A 23368-nucleotide genomic window follows, 5' to 3' on the forward strand; every position below is an offset into this window, starting at 1 on the left:
TGCCTCTTCATTTAAATTATTGCCTGTTAAGTATAAAAACAATTTTTAAACTTATGTTATAAATAAAAAAAAAATATTTTTTCTTAAGAAAATGTATAAAAAAAATAACCGCAATCCAGAATATTGGAAACCAATTATTTCAGCTTAAATATTTTAGAAAATGATAAGAGTATTGTATACATTACGAATCTATAATGCAAAAAGTGGAGTAAAAAAGTATTTGTAATGTTTATTATGTATCTACTGTGAATATTTTAAATAAAAGGTATCCATAATGCAAGAATGAGAATAAAATTTATAATAATGATACAGAATGTTTCAGCAATCCTGTCCCGACTTTGACGTAACAATATAAAGTTGGACAGATTTAATGTAAGATTTTTTGTTAAAATGAAAATAACGTAACAAAAATTTTTTATCAATATGACAATTGAAGTTATACAAGTAATTCTGAAAAAAAAAAATATTTAAGACAGGCATTTTAAATGTTTAAACATCAGCAGTAGTTTTCAATTTAATGTTATTTTTCGTGTCGAAAGAGCCGCTGTGTTTTTTGTCAGCATCCTAATTTTATATTTGGATATCTGTGTAATTTCTAGGGAGTTGTAAAAATTAGATGAAAAATAAAAGGTTTAAATGTGTATAATTCCCATTCATAACAACAGTCTTCAATATGAATTGGTGAAAACAAAAGTCACATTAAGATACTTTGAGGTTGGTGAGAATTAGTTTTTAAAGAGCTCATGCTAAAAATCAGAAAATCATATTTTCAATACTTGATTGATTAAATCTCAGTTTGATAAATGATTACACTTTATCCATGGACAGTAAATGATACAATCCTGGGTCCTTTCTTTGTCACCCTGTAAACCACAGTCTATGACCGTACTGGTTAAATTAGTTGGAAATCATATTTATCTCTGTTCTTCTTAAATCCTCCATCTTCTTAAGTTTGGTTTTCTTGTTTCAGTGTTCCAAGAGAGGATATTCTGTTAGTCTTTGCATAATCTGATAGTCTTTCACCATTCTGAGAGTAGACATAGATCATTTCCATAAGCCCTCACTAGAGAATCCTGAAAAATAAAAAAAAATGTCTTAGTTGAAAAAAAAAGTTATATAATATAAGATTGATGGAATTCTAAATATAGACAAAAAAGGTATAAATACAAGGTGTAACATCAGATTTTGACTTTTCATATTAACCATGGGTAACGCCTCCAGTAAAGAAAAGAGTAAAGGAATGAGTAAAATTCATCAGTTTGGAAAGAGAGTTCTTTCAGAGAAAGATATAGACAGAGGTATACCAGTTAAAATAAAAAAGATGGCACTATTGAGATCATTTCTCAACAAGAATATAATCAATTATGTCCAGAAAAGGGTGATCCTAATGTTGTCAGAGATTACATAGAAAGACCCTTGATTGCAAAAGAAGTCAATGAGGAATATAACCATTTATTACCAAAAGAGGATAAGAATTACTGGATTTCCCTGAAAGACGTTTAACAAGAGAAGAAGTCAAGTTTAAAGATGATAAGAGAAAACAGTTGTCAGAAAAAAGATTGTTACAGACACGATTTTTAGCCCACAAAACCATTGGAGAAGATACAAGGATTAAAGGAGGAAGTCCAAACTGAACTCTTAAAGGACATTAAGGCTTATTATGAGAGTAACTTTTCAGTATTTGTTTATTATAAAATTATGTATTCTGATTTTTAAAAAAAAAGTTTTCACTTTCATTTGTTGTGCCTTAGTCCATTTAAATTGACCTTATGGTCAAGATTGTAATACACACTCTGATAATCATCTATGATGTCTCTATGATGTTTACCTCAAAAGTTTGAATCAGGGTATTTGTGTTCAAAGAGATGAAGAAACTATACAGACAGATCTATTTAAAGGAGATATAACACTTGAATTCATTACTACATTATTTAAAAGAAAGAATACAAACTCATAGAAATGATATTGAAAGTACTTTTTATGAATAAAGTGTAATCTATTCTATAGATATGCTATCTTCAGCTGTTCACTATTATTTGGCAAAAAAAAAAAATATATATATATATATATTCATTATAGTTTCAAAATTCAATCATGCATTTTTGTATATATTTATATGGAGCTCTTCTTCTTCTAAAGGAGATCAATATAGTCAAAACATGACCATGACCACCAAGCCCTCTTTATTTTAAAAAAATTATATATCATTTACTTATCAATTCGAAAATATAAACATGCATATGTAAAATAAATAAATAAAAATTACAATTGTATCTCATTGAATCTTCACCTTCAAGTTTATGTGTTTCTATGATGGTTGACTAACTGTGTATTTCCAAAGGAACAGCAGACAGTCTGAACTTCATAGAGAATTGATTATAGATGGTTAGGAACAAACCATATCTTCCATGTTGATGACTGTAGAAATAAAACCATTTTGTTAATATGACAGAGTACTGCATGAAACAATGCATATTTAAATACAACATCTACAATGTCAAAAAAAAGATCATGAAAATATTTGTTTTTAATCTCAAAAATTGTTTTTAACAATAACTCCAGATGAGAAAAGTTCGTCATGTTATCTTAAGATAATAAAAAAAAGCACAATTACTGTATTAATATCACAAATAAAATGATTATCAAATTAATTATTTAGACACTAAAAGACTTTTTATTAACGGCAGATTCAATTTAGTTTAATAACTGTCAGTACTGCATACAGAAAAGTACATTTTTTTAGCATCATCACAGTACAACATGTAGTCCTTCATTTTTTGGAAAGCTTATTACTAAGAAACAAAAGTGAAAATGATATGTATACCATATATCACACATATTTAGAATCAAAACAAAAGTAAATGACTAACAATTAATCTTTTGTAAATTCCTTCTTTTCTCTTATTAGATTCCTAATTAATATCTCTTTGATCACCATTTAGTAAGTCTGAATTCCATGGGTAACATACATAATGAATTATGAAACTATATCATGATTTATACAAGAGGACTTAATAATATTCTGAAGATCCCTTAATCATGTGTTAATATATTTTAGGTTAAATAAGGGTGTGCTTATATGAGGCGTACTTGGAGAGGCGTCAATTTGTCTCTCTACATATATGGTGATACACAGGTTCCGGGCGTTACTTAGGCGGAAACCAAGCGTAAATGGGCAGGAATTTGAGGCGAAAAATGCAAATGAATTACGCCCGGAAAAAAAAAATGACGCCCGTAAAAAAATTACGCCTGGAAACTAAAATGACGCCTGGAATAGAATTACGCCTGGAATGTCCTTATTATTATATAATACTATGTGACCTAAAAACCTATATATTTACCATGCTAACAAAGAAAAACATTCAGATTATGATTTACAATGTTAAAGCTAAAAATGTAGCTTTTTGAACTGTAAGAAAACATAATGACAGGTCATTAACATATATATCATTAACAAGTATAGAAAAATAACATGAATTTTGTGTATTAGGGACACTAAAACACGACCACCATGATTGAGTGTGTATTTAGAATTAAACTTTTTTACAATATACCTGTACATTTTATCACTTTAATAATTATATTGAAACATTTTAGTTACTGACTCAGCATACAATTCTTCATTTACTCAGCAGTTTACAGTTAGATTCTCACTGCAGCCTCTATCAGACTGATATTTCTCAGAATGTGTGCAAGGACAAACTCAAATATCTAAAGTAATTTTAGGGTCAACCATGCAGTTATAACTTATGATCATTGTACATAATCATAATCAAATTTACTCAAATAGGTACTAGATATTCATGATCACACCTAACAGCAGACACTGTGTCATCCTCAAGAAGTGCAAAAGCCTCAACAATGAGATATCTGCATTTCTAGTGTTTCACTCACACTAAACTCCCTCCTTCATGATCAAATTCAAACTTAACCTCCTATCTGAAATGACCTTTAATTGATAATTAAATTGACCAATCAGAGGCTTTTACTTCTCATGAAAGTTCCAAGCATAATTTTTGTTTCTATTTTCCTGCCATTTTACGCCCGGAAAATTTGAACTTGCCAATTGACGCCCGGAAATTACAAATGACGCCTGTAAGACATCTCTTCTACTGAGGCGTAACTCTTTGAAAATTCCGTCTCCGCCTCAAGTACGCCCGGAATTAGCCAATTAGTGCTCAATTCCACCCTAATTACAGGCGGAATCCGCCTTTAAAATTCATACAGAAACTGTTAATCACATGAAATGGGGATAAATACAGCATTTACACTCAAAATAGATCTTTACATATAAATCATGGTTAAATGCAAAGACGACCTTCATAGGAAATGTTAACAAAAATAAGACAAACTTACCTGTGAAATATGTCTGTCAGAAAGGAGATTTCAAAAATGAAAGTGGTCTAAACATGCACATGACAAAAATGCATCAGAATGTTTACTTCCGTGATCATAGAGAAATTGAGCTTTATACAAGAAAAGTTTCACAGCAGGAAAATCATCATAGAAAAAGAGAGGAAAAACAAAAAAAAAAGTCCTACATTTTCTGAGAATGAAAGTTCACTTCTTAGAAACAAAAGTCAAAATGAGGAGAGTCCACCCACAAGAGGAAAATTCTGTATATATTTTAATTCTGAATAAAATCTGTCTTCTTGTTCTAATTTGTCTTTTGTTAGTGTTCTTGTTTTTCAGAAAATCCAGGTTTGTTATTGTCTTTCAGTAAAAAACCAGTTTGAACCGGTTTAGGCTGTCTAGACTGTGAATGAATGCGTGACGTCATAATTACATTCTTTTTTGAGTCGCTGCCAAAAAATCTTAGTACCAACGTAGTGTATAATGTAAACACAGTGTAAACACCCCGTATAAGACATAGGGGGTGTGTAATGAATTGACCCACCTATCCCCCAAAGATTGTACTGAGTTGACCCCCTTATCCTCCCAGCCAATCAGAATACGCCATTTTTTTTTTTTACCTCATTTGCATAATGTCCTAGATATTGACCAGGCTATCCAGCCTGCCTCCGGCTAGGGACGTTTATGGATAAACCACTTCCGCTTCCGCTAGGGGCCCACTTCCGCTTCCGCTAGACCAATAAGGGCTCAGGAATACCACTTCCGCTTCCGGCTAGACCTCGTCCAGTTACCCCACTTCCGGTTAACCCACTTCCGGCCACTTCTGGTTATGACGTCACTTCCGCACTATCTAGACCGTTAATACTACTTTCCACGTCGTCAATTCATTGAATAAATGATTGACTAACAACTGGTATGAAAAACGTCAGTCAGCATTTGACTCAATGATAAATTGTATTTGCTGACAAAGTCATTGCATCGACCACAGAACTTGATGATGACTTAAAATGAGACTGCTGATATTCTTGTTTCATCAACTTGTCAATAATTTACCTCGTTTAAGAAATTGCTCATACGTAGATAGAGCATGCTATTGCGTATCGAATCAACTGAGATATATATACTCCGTATACAGGTGATGAAGGTATATTGCTGCATAACTAAGGGAAGTTGACGATAGAAATGATAAAATCATCACATTTATCATATAGCTTGGTTGTTAAATTACCATTAGTGTCTTTTTCAAGTAAAATATCGAAATATGAAGCAAAGTCTCGAACTCTGTGGTATCTTTTATCTTAAACTCACCAGGATATACCGTATCGACGTAGGTTTGGACTTTTCGCTAAACGTAATCTTTAAGAGTTGAAGGGTTGGCCCCTAAATATTTCTTATGAAAACAACTCGAAAACGAAAAGGAATCTAAAAAGTTGTTGATATCTTGTTAAAGATCTTGTCATATTGCATAAATATTGCTCAATTTGTTTTATCAAAATAAATATACTTTAAAAGTTATGATGCAAAATGTCTTCAAAAATCAGTCATGATTCGTGTCCTATATTTCGACTCCTATCGAGCTTCCATACTAGGTACTAGAAAAATTCGAGAACCATTGTGCGCATTGGCCACATGTCCTCTATCTTTGGTAAAAATTGCAGTGTTCTAGCTTAAGCCGTTCTGGTGCAGGCAAGGAGGTCCTCTAAATTTCGATTAAAGGGCAATAACTTCCGACCGAAAGTGAATTTCGAAGAAAATTGGAAAAAATGGATCAGGTTCAGTTGACACCACACCTTTCCTGAAAATTTCAAGTTAATCGATCGAGCCATCTCTTAGGAATTGTAAGAAAAAAAGGGAAGAATAACAAAAGTGAAAAAGAAAAAAAAATAGAATAATAGAAGGGTTTCTGTTGGAGGCGGAAGACCCTAATAAGAATGTACTATTCATGCATGTATATTTTTAGTCTACTCAAAAGACTTTAAATAGTTTCAATTGAATGTATCGTTCTGGTTTATCTAAATCACAATCAAACGATGTTTTTGTCTAGAATAGAGCAACACACTTCCTGCTCCGCAGGTAATTAAACTTTGGAATATATTCAAGTAATGTTTGAATAAAGAGAACACGAAAATTGAATCATGGCAAAAGAGTGGGGAGTTTTCTTCATGTCCGGCTTCATATGTGCTAGTTCCCAGTATATTTTTTTGAATGAACGAAATGACTGCAGCAGTAAAGAAGAGAATACTGAAACAATTTCTACACTCCTGGACGAGCTAAGAAAGAATCAGCGAGAAGTACATCAACTACGACTAGAAAGCTTTGAAGTCCGAGATATGCAGACCAATCTAACTTTATTTAGTAGGCTTCAGCATGAAGTAGATGATCTAAAGAGGGAAAATGTGAAACTCACAGATTTGGTCACCAACCTTACCTCAGCAAGTAATATTCAACAAGACGTAAATGAACTAAGGAAGGAAAATATGGAGCTAAAATATTTGGTGACCAACCTTACTACGACAAGTAAACTTCAACAACAAGAGGTACATGAACAAAAAATGGAAAATGTGGAACTCAGAGATTTGGTTACCAACCTTACGACGACAAGTAAACTTCAAAAACAAGACGTACATGAACTAAGGAAGGAAAATGTGGAACTCAGAGATTTAGTGACCAACCTTACGACGACAAGTAAACTTCAACAACAAGATGTACAGGAAGTAATGAAGGAAAATGTTGAAATCAGAGAATCGGTGACCAACCTTACGACGACAAGTAAACTTCAACAACAAGACGTACAGGAAGTAATGAAGGAAAATGTGGAGCTCAGATATTCGGTGACCAACCTTACGGTGACAAGTAAACTTCAACTACAAGACGTACATGAACTAAGGAAGGAAAATGTCGAACTCAGAGATTGGGTGACCAACCTTACGGCGACAAGTAAACTTCAACTACAAGACGTACATGAACTAAGGAAAGAAAATGTGGAACTCATCGGTTTGATGACCAACCTTACGAGGTTAAGTAAACTTCAACTACAAGACGTACATGAACTGAGGAAAGAAAATGTGGAACTCAGAGATTTGGTGACCAACCTTACGGCGACAAGTAAACTTCAACAACAAGACGTAAATGAACTAGGGAAGGAAAATGTGGAGCTCAGAGATTTGGTGACCAACCTTACGACGACAAGTAAACTTCAACAACAATACGTAGATGAACTGCGGCGGGGTTATGGGGAAATTAAGGAATTGCTGACCAACCTGACCTCAAACAGTATGTATACTTAAGATTACAAACATTTTATTTGAACAAACTTATGTGTTGGCATATATTGTCTTTCATGACATTATGTGCATAATATCACTGATCCATTGTCATTCATGGATTCACTTTGTTACTCAAGTAAATCATATACCTAGACACCATACAGCCGACGATTAAAAATTTATTAATCATTCAAGTTGCATATGGTTAGGTCTTGATCTTCCGAACGATCAAAAATGATAAAATAAATGCCTTGTTCCCAATAATTATGGAATAATGAGTACATTCAGTAATTGATCAATTGTCCCTAATGATATTTAAATCAAAACAAATACAAACCTGTTTTGAAAACTTTGTAGTTATTGTTAGAATAGGTTTATTGGACGGTATTCATGTCTTTGTTAACAAGCCAGACTTTACTTGATCTTGGCACATCTTTATTCAAACGCAACTTTGATTTAGATGAGATATATGAGGGTATCGAATAGTGTTCAAGCTTTAAAGAACATTAAACAATACCATTAAACAATACAAAACATAATTTGCCGACCTGTCACAATTAAGGTGGGGATTTAAAAGATGACGAGACGAATAACCCGCTCATAATATGACTCTGTTTCGCGTTAACATCTCGTCACAGTTGACTGAAAACCATTTCAGGCCCTCTCTGACAACGGGTAACAAGTTTTATGGGGAAAACTTCACAAGAAACTGCGTAGTAACTTGTTTTTACCCTTTTCATTAATAAGACAATTTAAACTAGACCCAATGAAACTTCCGTAAACTGAACCAAGATTGAAAGAAATGCATATCGTCTCCAAATATTGAAAAACGATGTGTATACCTCAGATGCATCAGATGGAACAAGAATTCTTTTTGTCAAATTCGCCTTCATCAAATTGCGCATGTTTTGGGCTTTTTAACGTTTACCTACGTGACGTCATACATTTTACGGTTGAGTAATTTTGAGCACTGGTTTTGGTGCATAGCAACTAAATTTCTCATCTGAGAAGGATATGGATATAACGAACAGCATTCAGTCTCAAAGTCCATAAAACAAAACAAAATAAGACCATAGCAAACACGGACCCTATATAAATATTGTGTTCTGAGTATAAAAAAAGGAAATTACTAATATAGAACATGAAATGTCTCTGCCCATCAGAGCTTTGAATCTGACATTAAAATAAAGCTGGAGTTTCTTACTGAAAACATTAAGACCATTTTTTAAGACCTGGTCATAGCGAGCGCAGAAAGCGTCGCTCCTCAGTCCCAGCCCTTAAAGCAACGATTGTGTGAACAGAAAATTCGGACTACTGCATATTCATTCGATAGAATTTTTACGCAATAATTTTGACCCACAATGCATCAGTTGTTAATGTATGATCTCGCCAGAATAGCAGCAAAACTTCTACTAAAAGTAAACATGTCATGATGGATAAATATTGAAGATAAATAGTAAATAAAATCTTGTTGATTTCCTTCCAGCAATGTTCAGGCTTCTTCTTTTTTTTTTTTTGGTAATGCAACTTACATACAACTTCATACGACGTTAGACTCAGAGTTTAGACGCATCAAATGGCACGTGCGGTTTTTACGAGCCCGATCTAAAGTGTAACAAAAGAAATATCTGCGCTTGCCATAACAGTCGCATCTTCAACATATTACACAAACTGTTGGAATTTTGATGGGAACATGTCGTGTTCTTTAATAAGCTGATTTTTTATGTCACTCTATGAGGCAGAATTTCCTTAAATTGTCTTCAGGGAAAGAAGAAATCAAACTTGCTATGGCCTAATCTCAACATTTAGATATATTGAAGACGTATTTTCAATTGTCAAATGTTACTTACATTCAAAATTGATTTACCCTAGCGATCGTGAAGTTAAAGACAAAACAAAGTCTGTCAAATTAGATGTTTAACCTACTTTAGACAACAAGTGCAAACTAACAACTAAACTGTATGACGAAATAGATGACTATAGGTTTTTTTTGCATTATTTCCTTATTTGTATAAAAACATTTCACTATCAACTTCGTGTAATGTGTTTAGATCTACCAACTTATTCAGTACTTAATAACATGATCAGAGTAGTTAAATTATAAAGCGAGGCAGGTTATTGAAAAATAAGCTGATGTTTACAGGAATTTCAACAATCTCATTTGATGTCAGCATTTTGCACATTCTATCGTAGTTATTATGACTATATTAGAAAATATAACTTATCGTTGCAATTGATAGGGAATATTTTAACAAGGGTCAGAAACTCATGCAAATCTACAATGTACCCATCAATAGTTATAATTTATTGACATTGATCATTATTTTCTATCCAGAAAAAAAGCATCTACGGAGAGACAGATATATATTTTTTTAAAAGAAGGAATGACGTTAAATGTTTTAATAATTCAAGACAGAGTAATATCTTTGTTTATATATATTATAATGCACTGCTGTTTTTAATAGAAAAGAAAAATATAGCTCACAAATACGCATGGGCTTATGTTAGTATAAATGATTCAAAAATTTAATTGAAGAGTCAGTAGGATGTAAATAAAGGAATATTTACGCTGAGACTTAAAGGCATTCGAATATTTTTTTTTCTCTTTTCTTTTCGTTTGAAGTAAGAAAAAAAAAGATGATTGTTCTAACAAAATAGCTTCAATTTGTACAAAATTTAAATATAACGTCAGACAGATTGACACGTTTTTGATGCAAGTCATTGTGCCGTAGGCAACCCATTTTATACGATATAAAGTGTTTTTTTTTCCCAATGAAATAAAGCGTTACAACCAAAATTAAATCATTAGAAAATTTAAAAGAAATGGCAGATCTACATATGTAAAAACATATATATACAATATCAGAATACAATTTGACACTGAGGCAAAATAATTTTATATTTCCCCACATCACAAATAAAAAAAATAAGTTTATTGAGCCCAAAACTTCATTTTCATAGTTTAAAAAACCTTTCTTTCAAAAATATAAAAAAAATTACTTAAGTTTATAACTTGGACAATACAAACATTTAATAGACTAAGAAAATTACCTTTCAAGTGTTGACAACGAGCAGCTGGTAATAAGTAAGTTAAATTTCCAGCACTGACAGGAATGGGCCATAAAAAAGAGAGGATATATGCAAATATAAATATTTTACCTGACAAAAATAGCAGAATGTATATTAAGAATATTCTTTAGGTGTCAATGCATTGCAACAATTACAATCGTGATGATCAATTAAGTCTAATATATATAATGAGAAGGATTTGAAAGGATATCTTCAATCTCTCATAAGACCAGTTCCTTTTCTCTTCTATATAATATCATGATTTTTTCAACTCCACATAGGTTCAAAACTAAATAAAGACTGTAAGGACCTTTATGTAAATGGACAAACACAATCTGGTATTTATGAAATAAATCCCTTTGGAAACAATACCCAGGTCAGCGTGTTCTGCGACATGGTAACAGAAGGCGGAGGGTGGACAGTAAGATCTCTCTCTCTCTCTCTCTCTCTCTCTCTCTCTCTCTCTCTTTCTCTTTCTCTCTATCTCTCTCTTTCTCTCTCTCTCTCTCTCTCTCTCTCTCTCTCTCTCTCTCTCTCTCTCTCTCTCTCTCTCTCTCTCTCTCTCTCTCTCTCTCTCTCTCTCTCTCTCTCTCTCTCTCTCTCTCTCTCTCTCTCTCTCTCTCTCGTGTAGATTTTTCCAATGAAACAAATAGAAAAAAATATTTTCGACAAACAATTATGTCGTTACATTTAATCTATCAGACTCAAATGTTATTTCTATTTCTGTCAATATCTAGGCAATCCAGAAACGAATGAGTGGGGCTGTGACTTTTAACAAAATATGGGCGGAGTATAAAAAAGGTTTCGGGAATCCTTATGGCACGTATTGGATTGGTAAATGCTTATTAATTTATCTTAATGAGTTATGCAATTTCCTTTGGAATTTTTATTTTAGCACTTACTGATATCACAAGGAATACTCACTTATCAAGATTTTTCGTTTTTAACACATTATTCATTATATATTATCGTATCTACTCAATACAATTGTGAAACATTGCACAGTTTTTTTTACTCACTAAGAAACAAAACATATTTTTGGTTCTATTTGGTCATATCACAATTAAATGAGATTTGAATAAACCAATATTCATGTATAAATAATTTACATAACCCCACAAATTTATAACGGTATTGAAGGCAATGACGTGATTCATCAGCTTACAAAGGGAAGGAACCCTTTCCTCTACGTCTCTATCACACTGACTAATGGGACAAAGCTCTATGAATTATACAACCAATTCTCTGTTGCTGATGAAACCAACAAATACAGACTTTTCCTTGGAGGACCAGCTACCGGGACCCTGGGTAGGTAAAAAGTGAACTATTAATGTGTAGGAGAGAGAGAAAGAGAGAGAGAGAGAGAGAGAGAGAGAGAGAGAGAGAGAGAGAATAGACATGTTCTTTAACTATCGTTCACAATTTAGTGTATAAAAAATATACAGTTTTGTTTCAATTGAATAGTTGTTCTCTTTTTCCTTAAATTTATAGGGTTTACTACAATATTCTTTTTACTACATATCCTTACCAAAAATGAATAAACCTGAGTAGTCACACTTTAGGTTTCCTGTTCAGTCATTGTATACAAGTAGCAATTTAAGCACAAAATTCAACACATCAAGGCATACAGGTTTGTTTCTGTCGAAGTGCTTGGAAATCAAGACACTTATCACCTCCCTTCAAACACAGTATACAACAAAATTCAGCATGTCCCTAGATAGATATTACATTGTTTTTATGTGACTTATTTGCAAAATTTGTGGTCCTATAAAGTCATTCACAGTTTAAAGCTTAAGCTTGGCTTTAGCCTTCTTAGGACACTTCAAGTTGGTTTATTGGACATGTTTAAGAAAAATTAAACAAATTCTCTTAGCTTCCATCCAGTTATCTTTAAATCTGAAATGAGCGCCTAAAAGCTTAATTGTAGATTTAGGATGACCAATACGTGCCAAAAGTGGGCTTTTAGAAATCTATAATTCACCATCGAGTCATCATTTGAGCTTTGTTATAGTTACTTAATATCCAAATGCCATTAGTCTACCTTTCCTCTACCTTCGGTCCTATTAACCACAATTAAGTCAAAATTATCCGGTATACATTCGTTAAAACTGCTTTCTGGATGAAATACTTTTTATTCAGTGCAGGAAACTGATTTTGTTACACCATCAATGCTGATTTCTATGCTTGCTTCGCTTGCTGATTTAATGCTAGTTATGCTTATTCCGATGCTGTTTTATAATGAGGTCAATGCTACCGGAAATGGCATCATGCTACTGGAAGAATTGAATTTCAGCATTGCCGTTTTAAGTAATAAAAGAGCCATATATAATATTTTGATCATAAAATTCCATTATGTATTGATAATTTTAATAATTTAACTTTCCTGTTGTTATTTTTTTTAACATCTTTGTTGTTATTCTGACGTTCGTTGGCCAATGTGAATTTCAGTTGTTAATGATAAGTTTATACTTTGCTTCCTGACCTTCAGAGTGTTATTTAAACATGTATTCCGAGGAATTAAGAATTAAACAGCATTTCCCAGCATTGAAGACATAAAAACATATCTTCTCCTAATCGTTTCAATGTTATCATTGTGGTGATTCCAAACACCTTTAAGTTAAATGACTGTATGAGTTTAATTGCACTTTTGTTTACAGATATATACCAGACTAACGGTCAAAATAATTGTTTTAACAATAATGTAAACATTGCTTTTATAACATGAAGCTCAAAGGTAAGTCATTTGTCATTTAAGAAAAATAGATAGTGAAATACTCTGAGTGGGTACTCGATATAGTGCGTAATTCAATGATCCCCGGATTGCAGCAGACTGGGCCAATCCTTGGCGTCCTACACAGGCAACTTTACCGAATATGATCCATGAATGTGTATCATATTTGAATCAAATGATTGAATCTATAGGAGAATCATAAAAAAAAAACCGCATCATATGTGAATCTTATGAAGAAATTAGTACAAATAACGTATAAAAAAAACTTCATATGATTTACATATGAAAATATTTAGTGTGTTTCAAGTCATTCACATATGAGAATCATTGAAATTGGAAATCATATGTTAATCATATGAAACAGGTATGTGTGTTCTTTTTGCCATATCAAAAGGAAGTACAGTCTTATACATACTATATACACATTGAAATCGCGTATTTCTGCTTTATTATCAGTTAAATAATTATAAATATCTAAAAAACATTGCACATTTTTTTTCCCAAAGTGCCTTTATCAAGGAAATAACTAATTTACACATAACACATTTTATACAAGAAAATATAAAAAGTCAGTAGCTACGGAAGCCCGTTGAGGCCAGTTCAGAGAAAGAAATATTTGTATTGCGTTTAATCGCAATAATCATTGTTTTAAATGCACAGTATTTGTTTTAATCTAAATAAATATTGCATTTAAACGCAAAACATTGCAATAAATCGCGGAAATTTTTTGCGCGTAATCGCAAAAAAAAATAAAAAAAAACGCTAAATTGCAAACAATTCTGTTTAAATGCAATAATTTTGCGAATAAACGCAATACTTTTCGCGTTTGAACGCAATAATATTTTTGCGTTTAATCGCAATGATTATTTGCCTTTATTCGCACCATGTTTTGCGTTTAAACGCAATACTCTTTGCATTTTAGCGCAAAAATCCTTGCTTCTAAGGATTCATTTCGCATTTAAACACAATGACATAGTGCTGTAGTTTGAAATCAGACATCGATTAGCTGAATATTATATTAAATATTATGGTCCGATTCTATAATGAACAACGGTTGGTTTTGTGTTTCTTTGCAAAATATTGCAGTTTTTAAGAAATGTAGTTAAACATTGCAACCAGGCATAACAACCAGAGTTTCTTAAACCTATTTGAAACAAACACTTTTAACAAAGCTTTTAATCAATTGCTTAGGTACACGCATCACAACTAACTATGAATGTTTAAGTGGTATTAATAGACATATCAATTTAAAATTAGTAGTACACATCGATCAATATGTTTTCATTTGATTTTAATTTTGATTTGATATAATTCCATCCTGTTTTCGTGTTTACTTTATGAGATTAAAGAAAAGACTGTGAACAGACATATACATAAAACGTACATATACATAAGTCTTAACAGTTCATCATTTGTTTCCCTAACTGCTTTATACAAATTTCAACTTTGTGACCGCAGCGTGGGGTTAACGTTTTTAAATCATTATTTCTTCTTCTTTTTTTATTTCGAAATTCCTTAAAATTGTTTGCAGTTTTAAAGTTTCAAGCAAAAAAAAATAATATATGAGTTGCGTCAAGCGAAAAGGGACCTTTGTAACATAAACGTAATTACGTCACAATAGCGCTTCAAAGACGTGACGTCTCGTCTGTACGTTTGCCGATGAAAAAAATTATACGATAAAGCAAAACAAAAATATTATTGCGTTATTTACATATTTAGAAAAAATAGACACGCCTAATACTGTCTTGAAAAAATGTTCAATGTCGTCAATTTTTATGTTTACTGGTAATATTTTTCAAAAAAATATATAAACTGATTAATTTTTTTTTTATTTTTCAAGAAATGGTTTGATTTATTCGTGAGCTGTCAAAAATATTCATCAACAAATCAATGTACGTGTCTACCTCGTTTAGCTCTGAAAACAATCGCTTCCATGGCCTTTCCGACAGAGCTCCAGTCTCTACATATAAGCAACTGGTCCAAGCATTTATTTCAATGTTTTTTTTCTGTTGATTTTTTTTTTTTGGGGGGGGGGTTGTTACATGTAACACATTCCATATTGTTTCTCCATTAGACAGAGAAACCCGAAGTGCCCAGAGTTTGTCATCCTATTAAATATTCGAATCAAGTTCACTGATTCTAGGATAGATGTAGTTGCAATAGCATTTTGTCAATTCATATTAATTAAGAAAAAAAATTGAATGCACCAGATAAGAAACTTTGTACGTAGCCATGTCATAAAAGATGTAGCGGCAAAAGCCATGCGGACTTCCGTATATTTTACTAACTAAAATTAACGCGTCACCTTTGGCGCAACACTCAGGTTTAAAAATTTAACTGTATTACGCAATAAAATGTAAAGATAATAAACAGTGGTCATTTTCTTAACTAATTTGTGGTCTTGTTTTCATTGCCTAAATTAATTGCAATAAATTAAAACTAAAAATGGTAACTTAAGGTGTTTAGAGTCGAAAATTAAGAGCGAAATAGGTCAGATATATTGAATCAGACGCATGTAGGTCATTCGTTTTATTTTCTGATTACTATAATCTTATTTCAGCAAAAAGCAGTTGTTCCGGACTATAGATATGAGCACATCTTAAGTTTATAATCTTACATAATATTGTATTTAAAAGTTTTAATTACCCCCCCCTCACCATTTTTTTTTGGATGTGCTCGTTTTTATTACTACAGAAAGGGAAACCTCTCAAGGGTGAATTCCGATTTTTTTCTTTATTCTCTCTTAATGTTTTTAAATTAATTTATTTTTCGTTTCGATTTTGCTTGTTCATTTTCGTTTTTACGCATTTAATTTACTATTAATTTCTTTTTTAGTTCGATCATAACCACTTTGAAATCATTGATACGTACACCATATCCCCACCCCACCCATCCTTCTTTAAAAAATCATCGCTCATATATTTGATTGAAGAATGAAGTACTGGATCATTTTCTTGAAAGTCGCATCATCAGTAAAGTTTTGTAGATTTTATTTCAAACCTCGTCGCAAGCCACGGGTTTTGTGTCCATCTTATTTCCCCGTGTAAATAAAATGCACACAAAAGCCGTGGCTTGCGACGATGATATTTATTACGAGCTCTTATTTTTGTGAACTCTTTATAATTTTGTCTGATGGCCCCCTTTTTGACCTCTGTAAAAAACCTTTTATAAAGCCCTTTCCCACAAATGAAGTTGCTTTCTATATCTGTCTGTTTACTGCATATGATTTTATTTTTTTTTTTTTTCAATCAAGAATAAAAAAAATTTTGATGACAATTTTATTTTTAGATTTACCAACCCTAACATCCTGACTATAGGAAAGAAAACTTAGGATTTATTTTACTTTTAACTACGTTTTGTGAATAATATCCCATAAGCATCATTAATTTCTTACTTTAGTTTATTGAAATTTTGGGGGGAGGGGGGAGGTCTATGGCGTACATATATCAATCGGAACTCCTCGGATGGCTCGTATACCATTTTTGAATGAGTGTAGCGGAGTAAGCCGAGGATTACCGACTGAGCACACTATGCATAATGAGATCTATCAACATGTATAAAAATACAGAAAGCAAATAATTGAAACTTTTTCTTACAATCTGATGCTTAGAATAAATTTAAGGAAATTTCTACCGATGACAGCGTCTATAGTGTATATTTGTTTGGATTTTCAGGGGTGAGGCCCATTTCACTCCATCTAAATTTATATTGTCTTTTCTCATTGACACAGAATATGAACTTAAATGATTATTTAATATACCTTATGTAAGTGTGCATTAACTTGTTTAAGTAATGTTTAAATTGTACATCTGTAAAGTTAGAATGTCATCCGGGACCCTTGACTTGGTCAAAAAAATATTGCATGAAACAACGTACATGTACATGTACCAACTCGTGAATAGGTGGCACATAAAAAATTATGTATTAACCATTTAAGTATACTCTGAAAGTCAAATTTAACGTCTTACTTTGAATTGATTGTATTGCATCCAGCCTAGATATATACGTAACCTAGGCATTTTTATCTGTACTTTTTTAGTACAGAACAAATTTAATTCCTTAATTTTTTTAGATATGAGATTAAAAAACAGGCTTTCCTTTTACAACACACAATATTAACCTTTATCAAATTGTTCAACTGCAAGCACCGAAGTAACGTGCCTTTGTTCCAAGCACAATATGCCGGGCTCATTTTCGAAGAAGACCCCCCCCCCCCTCCTCTCTTCCCCTGTTTCCACAAAGTACAAAAACTTTATTTCGTTCATTTTACGATCATATACATGTAGTTAAGTGACAATTTTTCATAGGACTGGCGGTAAATTTAGATTTTCCTTTGATGTTGCTATGGTGTATTTGCCATAAGAATCACTATCATACAGGCAAGAAGCATCGTGGGGGGGGGGGGGGGGTACGTTTAATATTCTATTTGAATTGAGAGATTTTCTGCATTTCGATATAATTTTCAATTGAAATAAAATTAAGGTAAATCGATTTTGAAAGAAGTGTGAAATAACTGAAAGGCAAAAAATTACAATGCCTGAAGGTTGCACTCCAACCACCCTTAAACCCTTATATATAGTTCAGGGAAGTACCATAAAAATACATGTAGGTAGTGTGCTGCCTAAGGGTTTGTTTTTGTGGAGGTGGGTTTGGTGATTATACCGAAAAAGAAAATTAGTAACAATTATTTGACTGGGATCAATCCTTAAGACCTTACTTCATGAACATGGTGTCGGATATTTTTTTAATCCCCTTGCGAGCAATCGTAGTTACTCGGTCAATTTCGTGAACAATAAATAATTTCTCTTATAAAAAAGGCCATGTTGTTACGAATGTCTTGCAAGATGATTTCAGAGTAGGAACTTTTTTTGTTTTTATGGTCATCGGTCTGTCCCTGGTCAATGATCCTCTGAAATACAAATTTCCAGTGATTAAAGCATGATTATATATGTTGATGATGTAGAAAAAAACGTGAGATGATATGTCTTTGAATATACTCCTTGAAAATTTACTACTTACTTTATTATTTCAATATACATGTTCATTAATTTAGATGATGTTTTTTTTAACGACCTTTAAATTATCACTTTTTTTTTACAATATACATTTATACCATCATAAAAATGCTAATATTTGGAGAAATATATATTTAAAAAACTTTAAAATACATCTATAGTAATAAAATAATTTCTTACTAATACAAAAGGGTGATTTAGTAATCACGCTGCACGTTCCAATTATCAATGACGTTATGTAACGTTATCCAACGTTTTACAGCGTTATCCTGTTTGCATTGCATTGTTTTCATTTGGAGTTTTAATTAGAATTTGGAGGGTATATGATAAAATATTTGGTATCAAAATATTCAGAAAAACTATCTCTTTCAGAAACGGTGAAAAACCGATTTTCGAAAATTTGGTCACGAAGGTCCCTTTTCGCTTGACGCAACTCATATAAGAAATGTAAAATTGTGTTTGTAAGCAACTGACCATAACACTATCAGAAACATAGATATCTATATATGCTAAATCTTTTTTTTTTTTTTAGGGTGTCTTTGTTTTTAAAGATCCACGCTACTATCTCCTTTTTTCCACACCAATGATTTAACCATTCAGAAAATGCTTGTTCAGAAGAAACTTATTCTATAAACCTAACAATATGCAATTCTCTTAATAAGATACTGTACAAAAAAGACAGAAAGATATCAGTATGTGTGTACTCCTCAAGGATCAATTGACATGATTGCTTTTAAATGCATAAATTATTGCGATTAAACGCAATGTTTTTTTTTCACTGAACTAGCCTCAAAGGGCTTCCGTAATTAGCATTTCTCGATAAAATGTAATAAATATTCTACATTGAGCACTATATCATGTACCTCTGCACGGGTTGAACTTTCTCTTACTCCATCTCAGTGTATGATCTAAAGATTTACGATTTACAATATGATAATTTTTCTCTAATCTATCTGGGTTTTTCTATTATTTCTTTATCAAACAATTGTATAAAAGCTTGGCTGAATCATTATGACTTGGAAACTTTATAACAAACACCGTGTACCTCGCCCCAGGTTCTTATTGATGGCGGAAACTAGGAGTTTCGTTTTTATTCAGATTCACAGCCCCCTGTATATGGTTTCAATTCCCCGAGCTTATTTCAAGAAAGGTCAAGTTATTCCATTTTGACCTTACTTCTTGGTATTATTTCCATTTATAGTTACCAATGATTTACCAATGATCATTGCATCACCCACTCTTCTGATTTCGTGCGTCCTGCATGTTTTTTTTCTCTGTTTTTTAAAGACGTTTATGCGAATAAATTAATATAGATTATATATACATATTCATTTTTTTTATCAAGGGTTAATGTAACACTTGGTTAAAATAAAAAGGAAGAAATGCTAATGCATAGTTTAATTTGGACGTACAATGTATATACTTGAGGAAGTCTAATCAGACCAAATGTCATTTCAAATGGTTTTTCCATTCTCCTGATACTTCTTGATCACTCTCTTATGATTTTTTAATGCCTTCTTCTATTCACAACTTTAACTTGAGTGCTGGCCGGTGTAGCTTTTTCCATTGTCTCAACCTCTTTCTTGCAACAAGCGCAATGTTGATCTTCCACGGGTGCCTCCTGGTCTGATCTACTACTAGTGGCTTCGTCTCCACCTCCGCATCCTCTTTTGTATTATTCTTTCCTTCACTACTTGGTTCACTTTGCCTGATTATTTTCCTTTTTGCACTTGGCAAATATCGGGCAGTTAATTTCTCTGAGTTCTACCTAACGTGATGTTGTTTTCTTCATAAATAAGTTCCCCAAGGGCTTTTTGCCAAACTTTTTCTATAGGCTACTCCACTGAGAAATTCTGAATCTGCCTCTTTTAGTGAAATTCCGAAATATCTTGTTCTTTATGCATGCGTTTCAGGTTTCTGGATAAGATAATTTTCTTTCTAAAAGCTTGATCCCATAACTGCCATTCTTACTTTCTTCGATTATTATCAGCCATTCCATATGCTAGCAAGTGATCCCTCCTTCCCTCTTCAGAAGGAAGACGATCTAACCAAATTGAGCATAAAATCCCAGGCTTTCTGGTATTCACTTTGGTATTTTTTTCTTTAAGGGGGTCAACTGTGATTTTATTGTGTGAAAACCACAATAGCGAAACTGTTTATTTTTATATTATATATAACTTACATTGATATAAGTGCACATGCCAAGTTTGAAAAAAATCTACCGCAAAGGTATTTTTTAAGGAACCGTCTCAAAATCAGGTACATTTTTTAAAGGATTATAAAGGAAATTGCCAAATTTTTGCAAACAAAAGCAAATTATACAAATACTATAATAGATTTTTTGATCAAGCTATAATATATGATGAAAATAACATATTGTACATCATATGTAAGAAACACAAAATTCTACCGTTATGTTTCCAAAACGGACATCTCAAAATGCCAAAAATTAAAGAATTGTCCTCTTTTTACTGAGTACTGTAAAATATGAAGGAAACAAATGCTTTATACAAAACATTGTAAAAATGTTAAACAGATTCTCAAATGTCCGTGTTTTAAATTTAGGGAGAATATGTTCATGCCCTTTTCTATTAGTACATTTTAATTAACCCTTCTTTAAGAACTCACGTTATCATAACGTCAAAAACGGGCCATTACAACGTCAATCTACCTATCAGTTGAACAATCCTTTTAAAAATCAGTTATATAAATTTTTCATTAAAATTTATAGCTTGATTTTATTTTGGTTAAATTCCTTTTAATTAAGCGTAAAAAAATACGCTTCCTTTTACAACGATGTGCGAAAACTGCGCAATGGTAACCAAGGTCGGTCCCCTTAATCTGAAAATACTATGCCTTTTAGGTACTGTGCGTTGTCTACGATTGGCATATGATACTTCTAATTCGTTCAGTTTTGAATTACCGAGCATATCTAATTCAGCTTCATCATTCTGAGGATTATCCGGCTGATTTTCATCTTGCATTTTTTGTTGATCACGCAGCTAGGGTAAGGACGCCCATAGGAAATATGGCTTAGAATATTCCGAAAAAATCAATATAATCTTGATATCTTTTGACAAGCATGAATTCTTATGTAATGGGAATTGTACTAATGCATATGTATTTATGGGTTCTCAACCGAGTTCGGCAAAGTAACCTTACGTACATCAGCTGAGTCACGTGATATGGTTAAAACCAGAAAAAAAATATACGGATACAAAGACCATGAAAGTTCACATCTCTCTATCTGGAGAACGGCCTCAGCAACGGTCTGACAGTCTTTGTTTTACATCTACATTTCATTTCAAATGGAATGACCTTGTACAGCTGATTCAGGGCCAGTGCCTCTAGGGCAAGTGCATCAAGATTACGGTACGCTCTTTGTACCATCTGGAGAATATCATCACCAAGGACAGCTGCAATAGACTCACCTGATAACCTCTTCCTTAACTCCAGCTTGGACAGCCATCTGTTTTGTTTTTACTATTTTTGGATCTCTGATTTAGTTTATCTCTTAGGGACTGGAAGGATTCGTTGTCTTCAGCAGATAGAGACATGTAGTAGGTTCTAGCCTGGTAACGTATACTGGCAGCAAGTAAGAGAAGTTTTGTTCTATCAGACCACCTACCTAATTTGGCGCAATCTTGGAAATGGGAAATATATTTGTCCCAATGCTCCTTACCATTATAAGATTCAGGTCTCATGACAGGGGGAATTCCCTGCTGGGTAAAGTCACCTATAGGGTTTCCAAGCTGACGTCTTGGGAGAGGAGTTCTATCTAAGTCTGGTATCAATGGTATTTGGAACATCTCAGAGGCTATATTTGGAACTGGTGAATGATTGGGTCCTTCTAGTCGACCCTGCTTGGGAGAAGGGGGTAGATCGTCCTGCCTCACTGTGAATATTAAACTGTATTTCTGGGTCAGGAGAGGTATAAGAGGACTCTGCCATGGTCTACTTGTGTAATAATGACTGGTAAATTAAATTTCAAAAATGATTATTTTCCAGTAAATTTGTATATTTATATATACACACATATGTACTGGAGTACACTATATACGATAAAAACCAACACACTGGATAGCTGAGCGGTTATTGGACAGGAAATTGGTTTGTATCGAGGATGCCTTTAGGAATATAGGCATCCAACTTCTGACACCAAAAATTGTACGCTCCCTGGAAATGGGGAAGCTGCAGTCAGGGACGCTACAAAATAGATACTTGTAGTACTCATGTACTAAAACCCTTGTTCCTATAGTTATAGGGAAAACATAAGATTTGTCTTGTTCTCAACAATATTTATTAATCCTTAATCAATTCTCATTTCAACAGGTACAATAATAAATTTTGGTGGCGTCTACCGTACGGGCTACTATTATGAAATGGGGAGGGGGATGAAACTAGGATGATCCCCGCAGTTAAATACAATCAAATAGGTGCCCAGTGTGTTGGGAGATAATTGTCGATCATTTTCTCAACTGAAATCACAATGAAAATGCTATGTTAGGCTACGGTGAAAATATGGGTGGATCTTGGACTTATCTCTTTGAAATATACGCACCTGACAACTCGGCAAAATTATCTGTTTACATAATGCGAAAGGCCCCTTTATATAACCTTCGGAAAGGGGTCACGTGACTAAATTCAACCAATGAATGCTGTACGGCGACGTTCCACCAATCACAGCACTGTATGGTACCGTAGAAACAGAGATCTGCCAGGCAGTGCCAAACAAGTCTGCAGTACAATGAGGATAATAACTACAAAACGAAATTAAAATGTAAAAAGACAAAATAAACAATAAATATGGTTTACAAAAGATGTGTATATAAAAAATAAGTAAACAATTAATCTCTGAAACTTGTAAATTTCACATAAATAAACTTGCTGAGTATGCAGACGACATCGCAGATGGATAAAAATATAGTGCAAGT

General features: G+C 32.9%; 1 protein-coding gene and 1 long non-coding RNA gene across 3 annotated transcripts in view; one reads left to right on the forward strand and one right to left on the reverse strand.

Annotated features, from left to right (window-relative positions):
- Positions 1 to 829: 829 nt before the first annotated feature.
- On the reverse strand, positions 830 to 4494 carry LOC134258135 (uncharacterized). Of its 2 annotated transcripts, none has more exons than XR_009990093.1 (3): positions 4357 to 4494; positions 2291 to 2418; positions 830 to 1073 (listed from the first exon to the last, which is right to left on the reverse strand). It is a non-coding gene; the product is annotated as an uncharacterized LOC134258135 (long non-coding RNA). The 2 variants fall into 2 exon arrangements; XR_009990092.1 differs by lacking the exon at positions 4357 to 4494 and adding an exon at positions 2615 to 2740.
- A 1994-nt stretch (positions 4495 to 6488) lies between these two features.
- Positions 6489 to 23368, forward strand: part of LOC134258137 (fibroleukin-like) — a 30262-nt gene continuing 13382 nt past the window's right edge. Inside the window, exons 1-4 of the mRNA XM_062740685.1 lie at positions 6489 to 7626; positions 10970 to 11109; positions 11426 to 11522; positions 11829 to 11996. Of these exons, the coding sequence (XP_062596669.1) occupies positions 6489 to 7626; positions 10970 to 11109; positions 11426 to 11522; positions 11829 to 11996 (1543 nt within the window). The remainder of the gene's footprint in view (positions 7627 to 10969; positions 11110 to 11425; positions 11523 to 11828; positions 11997 to 23368) is intronic.

This window comes from Saccostrea cucullata, unplaced genomic scaffold (genome assembly GCF_032062105.1).
Source record: "Saccostrea cucullata isolate Sc308-1 unplaced genomic scaffold, CSIRO_AGI_Scuc_v1 ctg1248, whole genome shotgun sequence".
NCBI lineage: Eukaryota > Metazoa > Mollusca > Bivalvia > Ostreida > Ostreidae > Saccostrea > Saccostrea cuccullata.